At 45.0% G+C, this 15,083-nt stretch overlaps 1 protein-coding gene across 1 annotated transcript in view; it reads left to right on the forward strand.

Annotated features, from left to right (window-relative positions):
* LOC137506156 (protein regulator of cytokinesis 1-like) overlaps positions 1–15,083 on the forward strand; it is a 43,274-nt gene that overhangs the window by 26,034 nt on the left and 2,157 nt on the right. The window contains exon 13 of the mRNA XM_068233578.1: positions 5,993–6,097. Within this exon, the coding sequence (XP_068089679.1) occupies positions 5,993–6,097 (105 nt within the window). The remainder of the gene's footprint in view (positions 1–5,992; positions 6,098–15,083) is intronic.

The raw sequence follows: 15,083 nt of genomic DNA on the forward strand, positions 1-15,083 counted from the left end.
CAATATTTATCCTGTTATTCAGCAATAAAACGTAACCATTATACAATAAGTCAACTGAGTGTATAGTTGGCAGCAAAATGATGCCGCCACACTGAGAATGTCTTCGTGTCACAGTTGAATTTCTCATACTCGGCACTCAAGTCATCATTAATTCCAGTAAACCTCTGCTTCCCTTTGATGTCACCATTTGTATTATAAGAAAAAAAAATACACAAACAGAGAGAACCAGCTGATTTTGGCGCCAGCACTGTGTGCCTGAATTGGGGCGCCTGGAGTTTCAGCCAGGCGTTGCACAAATTAAACAGTGTAATGCGGCTGCCAGCAATAGCCGGCACTACAACTCAGAGGGGGAGTAGTAATCGATTGATTTTGCGGGGGGGGGGGGGGGGGGTTGGGGGTGAAGGGACCCCCGTTTTAGCCGTGGGATGGCGGCGTTTTTAGCAGGGGCTAACTATGAGCTCTGAAGCGAGAATTATTCTCGCTTCAGTATCTCTTTAAGTTATATTTAGTTATGTTAATTAAAATAAATGGGTAATATAATATCTTACCAACCCTGTTAAAAGAACAGGCAAATGTTTGTGATTTCATGTGGGCAGCCATCTTTTTGGTTAAAAGCCTGTGACTGGGATCATGAGACAAAGTTCCAACTGTTCTGTATCATGATCAACTCTCCCAGCTGCGTGCGTCACGCAACGAGAACATCAGAAATCCCATTATGCTTTACACCGCAACGGGAAAAATGCCTGGGCAGATTTCTTTGATGGGACGGAGCTTAGCTTCTCTGCAGCTAAAAATGAGGCTTGGGGTAAGAAACAGTTCTGATGCTACGAAAATGTTAAAGAAACACCAAGCCTTTTCAGTGCTGCGGAGTAGATTTTTAGTCTGCAGGTTCACTGTAAGGATGATTCCGGCTCATCCAGTAACTATTACTCACCTGCGACATCGCTGATGCCTCATTGACACCTCAGAGCTTCCCTGCATGCTTATTCCTGCCTTCTTAGTGGCAATCCCCGGAGGAGATCTCCTCTTCTTCTTCCTTCATCAGTTTCCTGTCCCCCAGCGATTACGTCCCCCAGCATGTCCATCTGATGACCCTGTGTGCACCCCATGAAGTCAGGTACACGCAGTATCATCACATCAGGTGGCAAATTCAATTTCTTTGTATTGGTTTCAATACAAACGTGTGTGGCCTCTTAAACACTACATGGGATTCTGATTTATTTATTTTTTTATATCATACGATCCGATTTTTGATTCAGATTGGAATCAAAAATCGGATCATATAAAAAATCGGAAATGCATGTAGTGTGCAAGAGGCCTAAAATGTGCAGCTCTACTGCCCATAGAACCGAATAAAAAAAAAAAAAATTAGTACAAATGTAAAAACAAGTGCTTTTTTTTTATACTGTATGTATGCTTGCGGACAGCTTGCAAGACCGCAGCTTGAACTTGCAAGTGGCCCACAAAAATGCTTACAGTATAAAGAAACACTTGAAAAAACTGTACCGCTTTTGGTACAAAAATTGCAGGGAAATGAAACACTGGAGAGGTTAAAGTGCCTGGCAGGAGTGCGGTACCATTTTATAAAATATTTTGTAAGGCCTTTCTCATACGACACATAGTAAAGGCTTTGCCCATCCCTTCAAACACCAATTCCCAAGTATATATGCTTTTTAATGCAGACTTTCTCTGTTCTGATATTGTCAGTCAAGTCACTTGGGTGACTGCTGCTCTATGTGATATTTTATCTTACAACTGCTAATAATATACACTCATTGGAAGTGAAATTGCCAGCAGTAGTGTCACTTCCAAAAAATAGCCCCAATCTACAGCTGCTTGGTGTCTGGTGGTGAAATGTCCACAAAATATGTAGTTTTGTGTCAGTTAACTTTTTAACATGACCTTACTATAGGGCAGTGTTTCTCAACTTTTTCGACCCAAGTACCCCCTACAGACAGACAGACACCGCACCGCAGGTATAAGTGCCCCCAGTATAGGTGCCCTCAGTATAGCTAGGTATGGGTGCCCCCAGTACAGCCAGGCATGGGTTGGTACCCACAGTATATATAGGTATAGGTGTCCTCATTATAGCCAGGCATGGGTGCCCCTAGTATAGCCAGGCATGGGTGCCCCCCAGTATAGCCAGTTATGGGTGCCCCCCAGTATAGCCAGTTATGGGTGCCCCCCAGTATAGCCAGTTATGGGTGCCCTTAGTACAGCCTGGCATGGGTGCCCCAGTATAGCTAGGTATGGGTGCCCCCAGTATAGCTAGGTATGGGTGCCCCCAGTATAGCTAGGTATGGGTGCCCCCAGTATAGCTAGGTATGGGTGCCCCCAGTATAGCTAGGTATGGGTGCCCCCAGTATAGCTAGGTATGGGTGCCCCCAGTATAGCTAGGTATGGGTGGCCCCAGTATAGCCAGTCACGGGTGCCCCCAGTATAGCTAGGTATGGGTGCCCCCAGTATAGCCAGTCACGGGTGCCCCCAGTATAGCCAGTCACGGGTGCCCCCAGTATAGCCAGTCACGGGTGCCCCCAGTATAGCTAGGCATGGGTGCCTACAGTTTAGTCAGGCATGTGTGCCCAAAGTATAGCCAGGAGGGGATGCAGCGCAAAACGGGGGAGCATGCCCACACATAGCGGCGGGGAGGGGAGTCCACTCACCTTGGACTCCCCCATCAGTGCTTCCCCCTCCGACACGCATTGATAGCAGACAGTGGTGGCGGCATGGTAAAAGGAACGCACACTTCTGCGTTCCATGCCGGAGGTCCGATCTTTTCTGAGCCTGACACTACTTCCTGATAAACAGGAAGTAGCGTCATCACTGAGAGAGAAAGACCTCTGGCGTGGAACGCGGAAGTAAGTCTGCGTTCCTTTTACCATGCTGCTATTAATGCGTGTCGGAGGGGAAAGCGCTGACGGGGGAGTGCAAGGTGAGGGTGGGGGGAGTGGACCCCCTCCCCGCCGCTATGTGTGGGCATGCTCCCCCGTTTTGCACTACATCCCCTCCTGGCTGCGTACCCCCAGCTATAGTCTCACGTACCCCCTGGGGTACGCGAACCGCGTGTTGAGAAACACTGCTATAGGGGACCTGCCTTGACTGACAGTTATGTCTTTAGAGCTGGGAATTTGGCAACCAGTTTATAGTGTGGTCTGGCTATGATGTAGCTGGCAAGCACTGTGACCATTCTTCTGGAGGCGCTGGTTACATTTTCATTGTATCGCTAAGCATGACTTTTTTTTTATTTTATTTATTTTTTTTTATTGACCAATTCAACAAATCAGAAACTGGATCAAGAATGATTCTCATTAAAACAGATTATCTTTCTTAAACTTTGCCTTTGTAAGTTTCAATATACTTGGATATACATTGTGGAGACCGAGAGCCCAATATAGTGTAGTACCTTTTGTAACTCAAAGTAGGTATTTAAGAGTAGAGATGGCCCGAACCTCCGATTTTAAGTTCGCGAACCCCCGCAAACGTTCGCGAACCGTCGTAGACTTCAATGGGGAGGCAAACTTTGAAAAGTAGAAAAAATTATGCTGGCCGCAAAAGTGATGGAAAAGATGTTTTCAAGGGGTCTAACACCTGGAGGGGGGCATGGATGAGTGGGATAGACGCCTAAAGTCCCGGGGAAAAATCTGGATTTGACGCAAAGCAGCGTTTTTAAGGGCAGAAATCACATTCAATGCTAACTTGCAGGCCTAAACTACGCATGTGTATACATCAATCAGGGAGAGTAATTTCTCTCTCTCTCTCTCTCTCTCTCTCTCTAGTCCTAGCTACTGTAATATCTATGTTACGGCAGGGCCCTTATTACACGTTCTCTTACAGGGCTATGGAAACCGTTTTGCCCATGCGGTAAAGCGAGGTGCAAAAATGAAATCATGCCTAGCAGAGGATGGTTTCAATCTATCAACCTCTGGGTTATGGACTGCACCACTCTGCTGTCTGCTTACATTTGTATACAATCTTCAAGTTTTAAGAAGGGTACATTAGTTCCCTTCACAAAAGGCAAGGCCGTCCCTGGGTGGGCTTGAACCACCAACCTTTCGGTTAACAGCCGAATGTGCTAACTGATTGCGCCACAGAGACTGTGTATGCAGTTGCTGCTCAAGGATTTTATGGGGATGTATGTGTGTCTTTTGGAGGGAGGAAGTAAGTCTGGTCCAAGAAGTTTAACACCACTTTTTCCTACAATGTAGCATTCACTATGTGGCAGCAGAGTGGTGCAGTGGAAGTGTGCTGGGCACATAACCCAGAGGTTGATGGATTGAAACCATCCCCTGCTAGGCATGATTTAATTTTTGCACCTCGCTTTATCGCATGGGCAAAACTGTTTCCATAGCTCTGTAAGAGAAAGTGTAATAAGGGCCCTGCCGTAACATAGATATTACAGTAGCTAAGACTACTCCTGGGCCTTTCTTGTAGTTAGAGATGAGTGAAATGGCTGGCTTCAGTCTGTAATGTTAGTTGACCTGGGTTTAATTCCCGGCCAATGGTGGTATATGTTATAAATCACCTTTTTCCTCCAGCACCAGCAAACTCCTCAGCAAGAGTTGCAAACACGACTCATCACAGCAAGCAGGAGATAGACTTTCTTACGCGTCTTCAATGTACAAGTTATTTATTCAGGAAACCAGAGATACAGATACAGTTCGTGATATCTTAGCCAAGCAGATTCATGCCTTGCGTTACAGCTGCGTGATTACCTTCCTACTGAACATAATCAGGTCTTCTTATGTCTATTCTATGTTACATCTTCTAGACTACCTATGTACAGCATACATTATATCAGAGTACATAAAGAAAGGAAATATTAGGTGTTCCAGTCAGCAGATAGAGAGCATGAAAGTAGGAATCAGAGTGCGCTCTATCGGCCCGTCCGGCCCTTTAATACTGACTAGGAAAGAGTTAAATGTGACCTCATCTTGGCCATTCCCCAGATCCGACTATTGGCTTAGACCCCTCGTGGTGTCATAATACCCACCTACTCGATTAATATTTAATGATGCCTTTCACTTAGTTACAAGAATGTGGGTATTTTGTAAATATGGCCTGTGTTAATTGTTCCCGTAGTCCATTTGTCTGGGGCAGTGTAGGCCTGTGGCCTTCCTTCAGGAACATGTTCTCAGTATCTGCTTGTATCATCTGCTTCAAGCAGACACTGAGATGCTTCTGCCTGCATCACTAGAAACTCTTATTTTAAAGGTATATATTTTTGTATCAAAACTAATACAAGTCTGGATCCAGACTTGTATTAGTTTTCTCCATTATTTGGCTGCTGAAGTGGGACTGTACCCACAAAACGCATTGCAAAGTGGAGCTTCTAATGTTGTTTTTAATACGAAAATAACAAATTCATGTCTGTTTTCTTCGAGGGAGGGAAGTCCACCATAGCTTCCCCCTTTTAAACATTTTTTTTTAGCAGTTTTTACCCTATTTTGGTGCCTCTGTTCAAATATGTATACACTGTTATCACACAGTTGATCTTACTCGGAGAAAATTCTATTATTCCTAGGGGTGACATGCAACACATTCAGCTAATGACCTCTGAGGTCGGTAAGCTCATAGTGTCCACTTGCATATGAAGGGGGCGATTAAAATTTGTAGTCTCTGCCCCATCTATGTTAATGCTCTAAGATTGGAGTCTCTAGGGTTATATTCACACTTGCATTTCCAATAGTCTCCTGTCCCTGCCACTAGGTCCAACATCTGGGTAACCCCAATGAAAAAAAGCATACATGGAGATTCAGTAAGTGTTCATGCTAGTGTTTGCCTTTTGTCGTTCGATTAGTGACACTATTCGGTGGACGCTGATTACAGTAGCTCACGGGCATCCACTACTGCAGCGTGAAACTTTAGCGAAACATGACAATATGGTCTTTGTTCCCAGCGTTTTTTCATAGTGTTAATCTAGCCTCCATAGTAATTCTAACTCCATAGAGCTTTATGCTATGATTATGCAGTAATTATGTAGTTTACTTTGCAGACACCCTTGAAAACAAAAGACACACCTGTAAGAACTCCATTACATGACAGTAACAAACAAACAATTCTGCTATCCAACCAACCTTCCAGCTATTCAGAATTTAAGGTAATTGCATGCATGTTTTGCTTTATATTTTGTTATACGTGTTTGCTCTGGTCCTGGGAACTTGCTACCAAAGTGCAGAGTACAGTTTGCTTCACCCGTTGTAGCAATGAAAAAAAAAATTGCTTCAGAAAATATAGTTATAATCCACGTTCTGTTAAAGCTTTATTTATAAATGATTAACTATACTGTTACATTTCTTCACAGAAAGCTTTTAAAGTATCCCTGACAAATAGCGCAACCATATTACATGACTTATTTTGCTGTCTTGCCACCTTGCTAATGTTATACTAACCATTCTCACAGCATGAGATCAACCTGCTGGCTTGGATTTGGGCTAAATTCACATTAGTAGTCTGTAAAGATACCTGGAAACAAGGCAAAATCAGTTTTAGGCTCTATTCACACCTGCGTTTTCAAAACGCCGTCAATTTTTGCCAGCGTTTTGCAGGTGATTTTTCTGCTGAACACTGCGGCGATTTTGGTGCGATCGCGTTTTGTGCTTCTATAGCACTGAAACGCTATCGCCTGGAAACCGCCTGAAAATGGTGCAGGCTATGCGTTTGGCGTTTTTGGGCGATTTGCGGCGATTAGCACAAATTGCCCAAGTAAGAATGGGCCCATAGGGTTTCATTACGCTAGCGTTTGAGCGGTTTGCCGGAATCGCGGCAAAACACTCCAGTGTGAATGGGGCCTTTGAGACTACTAAACTGGGTATTTGGCTGCTGTCTACCATTTCTGCCGCAGCTCTACACATGTAGTTCAGGCTGGTCCCTGAACATGGTTTTCTGACCAGTCTCAACCACATATGTATGGATAGGTGGACAGTTTTTTATCTATTTTTACCCTAACTGTGGTTTTGAGAGCAGAAAAATGTCTGCTTTACCACCCTCAAAACTATCAGTGTGAACATTGCCTTACTAAAACATCTTCATAACTCCCCAGCTTTTCCAATAGAAATTTTATTAAAAATGGTCTTGAGTTTGAGATTACCACCCTCAAATTGGTCATATCAGGTCATAGAGGTCCAGAAAGTGAAGTATAGGTTGTATGATTGCAGTTGCATGCAGCATGGCCACCTGTCAACCAGGAAGGGGGGATGGAAGTGCCTGTCGGCCGCAGGTGCTGAGCACTAACAAGAGCCTGGCTGATGCACAAGAGCAGCTAACAGGTGGTAAATTCCCCACCTTCAGCAGAAAGCGGACTTGCTGTGCTTCCATGGACTTTGATGGGAGCAGAAAAATCAACAAGAAGCAGGATGCTGTGTGTTCTCGTACTGCTTTAGAAAAAAAACAAAAAAAAAACAGCACCTAAGTGGGAACACTACTATGGGCTTCTGTAATACAATGTATGTCCTTACAGAAAAATGCATGCATACATTTTTTAAATAAAAATTCTAGTGTGAATGAGCCCTAGCTGAGAACAAAAAACAAGCCGTATCTGCACATGAGTTTCTGTAGTTACTGATGTCACTCGATCTCGGACAACATCGCTGTGTCAATGCATTACAGTTGCAGAGTCAGCTGTACAGTTGACAATGCGTTCTTTTGGTATGCAGAGGGGGTATGGAGCAGCACACACGTGACATTGCGTGGTGTGCACAAAACAATTGGCCGCCGCTGGGCTGAGTTTATCTGCCAGGGGGATCACTAGCCAAGAGTCAGTTGGTGGGAGCTGCTGTACACACGCCAGATTATTTGTGTGTGGGGGGGGGGGCCTATAGAGTCCCAACCAAGATTCAAATCCCCTTACTCAAGTGCTGCAAGTTGGGTGTGCTATAACCTCTTGGTTATGCTACCCCTAAACTTAAAGGGGCACTATGGCGAAAAATTGTACAATTTAAAGTGTGTAAACAGAGACAAATAAGTACGTTTTTTCCAGAGTAAAATGAGCCATAAATTACTTTTCTCCTATGTTGCTGTCACTTACAGTAGGTAGTAAAAATCTGACAGAAGTGACAGGTTTTGGACTAGTCCATTTCTTCATAGGGGGTTCTCAGCAAGGCTTTTATTCTTTATAAAGATATTCCCGAAAAAAGATTTCAACAATGATGCTGGCCAGCTTCCCTGCTCCCTACAGTTTTCTGGCAGTTGGACAGAGCAACTGCCATTCACTAAGTGCTTTTGAAAATAAATAAATCCCTGAGAATCCCCTATGAAGAGATGGGCTAGTCCAAAACCTGTCGCTTCTGTCTGTCAGATTTCTACTACCTACTGTAAGAGACAGCAACATAGGTGAAAAGTAATTTATGACCCATTTTACTCTGGAAAAACATACTTCTTATTAGTATATGTTTGCACATATTTAAAATGTTTTGCCATAGTGCCCCTTTAAGAGCTTTTATAATGAGTAAATCTATTTAGAAATTAAAGCCTTTCTGAAGTGGGGTGAAACTTTCTAAAAAGTACTTACCTCCATGTACTGGGGTGTGAACTGGTCACATCAGTTTCTTCCTTCAGTCATACAGGAATGTAATCCCTGCTATTAAGCTCCAGATAGCTCTGCCAGTTAGAGCTCATCTTGCAGTGAGGCCCCCTGTTTACCTCGAACAATGTAAAATCCTGAAGGATTAACTAGTTCTGATCCAATCCAGGAGTAAAATACAAAAGCCTGTCATGTTCTAAAATAAGTAAAAAAAAAAAAAAAAAAGTAGAAGTTGCAAAGTAATGTTGCCATTTTCACAAATGATACAAAATTACTGGCCTGGAGAAGGGCTTGTGAGTTCTGATTGTGAGCTGCTTCAACATCAATGCAACTTAACCACTTAACGACCGCCCCCAGCCGATGGGCGGCGGCAAAGTCCGGGCCCAAACGACCGCAATACGCCCATCGGCGGGGGCGGCTGCGGGAGTGGCTATGCGGCGATCGCGACATTCGTGACGCGATCAGCCGCCGGGGACTGGCTCCGCCCCCCGTTCGCCGTAACCCGCCGGCCGTTCGGAAGCGCCGGCGGGTTACTGGCATCCGGATCGCCGCTGCAACAGTGTATAATAGGCTTTGTAATGTATACAAAGCCTATTATACTGGCTGCCTCCTGCCCTGGTGGTCCCAGTGTCCGAGGGACCACCAGGGCAGGCTGCAGCCACCCTAGTCTGCACCAAACACACTGATTTCCCCCCCCCCCTGCCCCCTGATCGCCCACAGCACCCCTCAGACCCCCCCCTGCCCACCCCCCAGACCACTGTTTGCACCCAGTCACCCTCCTAATCACCCATCAATCACTCCCTGTCACTATCTGTCAACGCTATTTTTTTTTTAAGTCCCTAATCTGCCCCCTACTCCCTCCTGATCACCCCCCCACCCCTCAGATTCTCCCCAGACCCCCCCCCCAGACCCCCCCCCCCCCCGTGTACTGTATGCATCTATCCCCCCTGATCACCTGTCAATCACCTGTCAATCACCCGTCAATCACCCCCTGTCACTGCCACCCATCAATCACCCCCTGTCACTGCCACCCATCAATCAGCCCCTAACCTGCCCCTTGCGGGCAATCTGATCACCCCCCCACACCAATAGATCGCCCGCAGATCCGACATCAGATCACCTCCCAAATCCATTGTTTACATCTATTCTCTCCTCTAAACACCCACTAATTACCCATCAATCACCCCCTATCACCACCTGTCACTGTTACCCATCAGATTAGACCCTAATCTGCCCCTTGCGGGCACCCAATCACCTGCCCACACGCTCAGATTGCCCTCAGACCCCCCCCTTATCAATTCGCCCGTGCAATATTTACATCTGTTATTCCGGGTAATAACCCACTGATCACCTGTCAATCACCCATCAATCACCCCCTGTCACTGCCACCCATCAATCACCCCCTGTCACTGCCACCCATCAATCAGCCCCTAACCTGCCCCTTGCGGGCAATCTGATCACCCACCCACACCAATAGATCGCCCGCAGATCCGACATCAGATCACCTCCCAAATCCATTGTTTACATCTATTCTCTCCTCTAAACACCCACTAATTACCCATCAATCACCCCCTATCACCACCTGTCACTGTTACCCATCAGATTAGACCCTAATCTGCCCCTTGCGGGCACCCAATCACCCGCCCACACGCTCAGATTGCCCTCAGACCCCCCCCCCTTATCAATTTGCCCGTGCAATATTTACATCTGTTATTCCGGGTAATAACCCACTGATCACCTGTCAATCACCCATCAATCACCCCCTGTCACTGCCACCCATCAATCACCCCCTGTCACTGCCACCCATCAATCAGCCCCTAACCTGCCCCTTGCGGGCAATCTGATCACCCACCCACACCAATAGATCGCCCGCAGATCCGACATCAGATCACCTCCCAAATCCATTGTTTACATCTATTCTCTCCTCTAAACACCCACTAATTACCCATCAATCACCCCCTATCACCACCTGTCACTGTTACCCATCAGATTAGACCCTAATCTGCCCCTTGCGGGCACCCAATCACCCGCCCACACCTCAGAACGCCCTCAGACCCCAGCCCTGATCACCTCGCCAGTGCATTGCTTGCATCTATTTCCCCCCTCTAATCACACCTTGAGACACCCATCAATCACCTCCTGTCACCCCCTAGCACACCTACCCATCAGATCAGGCCCTAATTTGCCCCGTGTGGGCTCCTGATCACTCGGCCAAACCCTCAGATCCCCCTCAGACCCCCTTCCGATCACCTCCCCAGTGCATTGATTGCATCTATTTTCCCCTCTAACCGCCCCCTGAGACACCCATCAATCACCTCCTGTCACCCCCCTAGCACTCCTATCCATCAGATCAGGCCCAATACATCCTGTCATCTAAGAGGCCACCCTGCTTATGACCGATTCCACAAAATTTGCCCCCTCATAGACCACCTGTCATCAAAATTTGCAGATGCTTATACCCCTGAACAGTCATTTTGAGAAATTTGGTTTCCAGACTACTCACAGTTTTGGGCCCGTAAAATGCCAGGGCAGTATAGGAACCCCACAAGTGACCCCATTTTAGAAAGAAGACACCCCAAGGTATTCTGTTAGGTGTATGATGGGTTCATAGAATATTTTATTTTTTGTCAAAAGTTAGCGGAAATTGGATTGTTATTGTTTTTTTCACAAAGTGTCATTTTTCACTAACTTGTGAGAAAAAATAAAATCTTCTATGAACTCACCATACCCCTAACGGAATACCTTGGGGTGTCTTCTTTCTAAAATGGGGTCACTTGTGGGGTTCCTATACTGCCCTGGCATTTTAGGGGCCCTAAACCGTGAGGAGTAGTCTAGAAAACAAATGCCTCAAAATGACCTGTGAATAGGACGTTGGGCCCCTTAGCGCACCTAGGCTGCAAAAAAGTGTCACACATGTGGTATCGCCATACTCAGGAGAAGTAGTATAATGTGTTTTGTGGTGTATTTTTACACATACCCATGCTGGGTGGGAGAAATCTCTCTGTAAATGGACAATTGTGTGTAAAACAAATAAAAAAATGTGTCATTTACAGAGATATTTCTCCCACCCAGCATGGTTATATGTAAAAATACACCACAAAACACATTATACTACTTCTTCTGAGTACGGCGATACCACATGTGTGACACTTTTTTGCAGCCTAACTGTGCTAAGGGGCCCAAAGTCCAATGAGTACCTTTAGGATTTCACAGGTCATTTTGAGACATTTGGGTTCAAGACTACTCCTCACGGTTTAGGGCCCCTAAAATGCCAGGGCAGTATAGGAACCCCACAAGTGACCCCATTTTAGAAAGAAGACACCCCAAGGTATTCTTTTAGGTGTATGATGAGTTCATAGAAGATTTTATTTTTTGTCACAAGTTAGCGGAAATTGATATGTATTGTTTTTTTTTTCACAAAGTGTCATTTTCCGCTAACTTGTGACAAAAAAAAAATCTTCTATGAACTCACCATACTCCTAACAGAATACCTTGGGGTGTCTTCTTTCTAAAATGGGGTCACTTGTGGGGTTCCTATACTGCCCTGGCATTTTAGGGGCCCTAAACCGTGAGGAGTAGTCTAGAATCCAAATGCCTCAAAATGACCTGTGAATAGGACGTTAGGCCCCTTAGCGCACCTAGGTTGCAAAAAAGTGTCACACATGTGGTATCGCCGTACTCAGAAGAAGTAGTATAATGTGTTTTGGGGTGTATTTTTATACATACCCATGCTGGGTGGGAGAAATCTCTCTGTAAATGGACAATTGTGTGTAAAAAAAATCAAATAATTGTCATTTACAGAGATATTTCTCCCACCCAGCATGGGTATGTGTAAAAATACACCCCAAAACACATTATACTACTTCTCCTGAGTACGGCGGTACCACATGTGTGGCACTTTTTTGCACCCTAAGTGCGCTAAGGGGCCCAAAGTCCAATGAGTACCTTTAGGATTTCACAGGTCATTTTGCCACATTTGGTTTCAAGACTACTCCTCACGGTTTAGGGCCCCTAAAATACCAGGGCAGTATAGGAACCCCACAAATGACTCCATTTTAGAAAGAAGACACCCCAAGGTATTCCGTTAGGAGAATGGCGAGTTCATAGAAGATTTTATTTTTTGTCACAAGTTAGCGGAAAATGACACTTTGTGAAAAAAAAACAATTAAAATCAATTTCCGCTAACTTGTGACAAAAAAAAAAAATCTTCTATGAACTCACCATACATCTAACGGAATACCTTGGGGTGTCTTCTTTCTAAAATGGGGTAATTTGTGGGGTTCCTATACTGTCCTGGCATTTTAGGGGCCCTAAACCGTGAGGAGTAGTCTTGAAACGAAATTTCTCAAAATGACCTGTGAAATCCTAAAGGTACTCATTGGACTTTGGGCCCCTTAGCGCAGTTAGGGTGCAAAAAAGTGCCACACATGTGGTATCGCCGTACTCAGGAGAAGTAGTATAATGTGTTTTGGGGTGTATTTTTCCACATACCCATGCTGAGTGGGAGAAATATCTCTATAAATAGACAATTGTGTGTAAAAAAAATAAAAAAATTGTCATTTACGGAGATATTTCTCCCACCCAGCATGTGTATGTGTAAAAATACACCCCAAAACACATTATACTACTTTTCCTGAGTACGGCAATACCACATGTGTGGCACTTTTTTGCGGCCTAACTGCGCTAAGGGGCCCAAAGTCCAATGAGCATCTTTAGGCTTTACAGGGGTGCTTACAATTAGGCACCCCCCAAATGCCAGGACAGTAAACACACCCCACAAATGACCCCATTCTGGAAAGTAGACACTTCAAGGTATTCAGAGAGGAGCATAGTGAGTCTGTGGCAGATTTCATTTTTTTTTGTCGCAAGTTAGAAGAAATGGAAACTTTTTTTTTTTTTTTTTTTTTGTCACAAACTGTCATTTTCCGCTAACTTGTGACAAAAAATAAAATCTTCTATGAACTCACCATGCCTCTCACTGAATACTTTGGGATGTCTTCTTTCCAAAATGGGGTCATTTGGGGGGTATTTGTACTATCCTGGAATTTTAGCCCCTCATGAAACATGACAGGTGCGCAGAAAAGTCAGAGATGCTTGAAAATGGGAAAATTCACTTTTGGCACCATAGTTTGTAAACGCTATAACTTTTACCCAATCCAATAAATATACACTGAATGTTTTTTTTTTTTTATCAAAGACATGTAGCAGAATAACTTTCGCGCTCAAATGTATAGGAAATTTTACTTTATTTGAAAAATGTCAGCACAGAAAGTTAAAAAAGTCATTTTTTTGACAAAATTCATGTCTTTTTTGATGAATATAATAAAAAGTAAAACTCGCAGCAGCAATCAAATAGCATCAAAAGAAAGCTGTATTAGTGACAAGAAAAGGAGGTAAAATTCATTTAGGTGGTAGGTTGTATGACCGAGCAATAAACCGTGAAAGCTGCAGTGGTCTGAATGGAGAAAAAGGCTCTGGTCCTTAAGGGGCGAAAAGACTGTGGTCCTGAAGTGGTTAAAGGGGTTCTGTGGGGCTTCCTGAGGAGAAAAACTGCCACTTACCTGGGGCTTCTATCAGCCCCCTGCAGTGGTAATGTCCCACGCCGTCCTGCTCCCATCTGCCGTTCCCCGCAGCCGGCACCGGGCTATTATTCGTCTGTCACACAGACGAATAATGCGCGTTGCCGTGCCTCCGCTCGCGTCATCTGAGGCTTACTGCGCAGGCGCAGTACAACGGAGCCTTGTACTGCACTTGCGCAGTAAGCTTCCGATGACGCAGGCGGAAGCGAGCGGGTGCGCGGCGACTGCAGCGCAGCCGCAGTTCGATCCCATGCCGCTTAGACCGGGGCCGGCGGCGGAGAACAGCAGATGGGAAGAGGACGGCGTGGGACATTACCACTGCACAGGGCTGATAGAAGCCCAAGGTAAGGGTCTGTTTTTCTCCTCAGAAACCCCTAACAGAACCCCTTTAAAGAACAACTGAAGTGAGAAGAATTTGGAGTCTGCCATATTTATTTCCTTTTAAACAATACCAGTTCTCTGGCAGCCCTGCTGTTCTACTTCGCAGCAGTAGTGTCTGAATGACACCAAAAACAAGCATACAGATAATCTTGTCTGACTGACACTGTCAAACACCTGATCTGCAACATGCTTGTTTAGAGTCTATGGTTAAGTAAGTATTATGCTGGGTACACACCATGCGTTTTTCTGCTCGATTCGATTATTTCCGACATGCTTGATTTGGGTTTTGATCGTTGCTGCCGTCGATTTGCATGTTGAGTATGCAAAATCGGGGGCAAGAACGATCAAAACCCAAATCGTGCATGTCGGAAATAATCGAATCGATCCCGATCGACCCGCGGATCGAGCGGGAAAATGCATGGTGTGTACCCAGCATTAGATGCAGAGGATTAACAGCATAGCCAGGCAACTGGTATTGTTAAACAGGAAATAAATATGGCAGCCTCCATATCACTCTTGTTTCAATTGTCTCTTAAAGTGAACCCAAGGTGAAAATAAACTGATAAGATAATTATCCTTCTAAAAAATACTTTTTTCTTTTTTTC

Source organism: Hyperolius riggenbachi, chromosome 1, assembly GCF_040937935.1.
Source record: "Hyperolius riggenbachi isolate aHypRig1 chromosome 1, aHypRig1.pri, whole genome shotgun sequence".
In the NCBI taxonomy this organism is placed as follows: Eukaryota; Metazoa; Chordata; class Amphibia; order Anura; family Hyperoliidae; genus Hyperolius; species Hyperolius riggenbachi.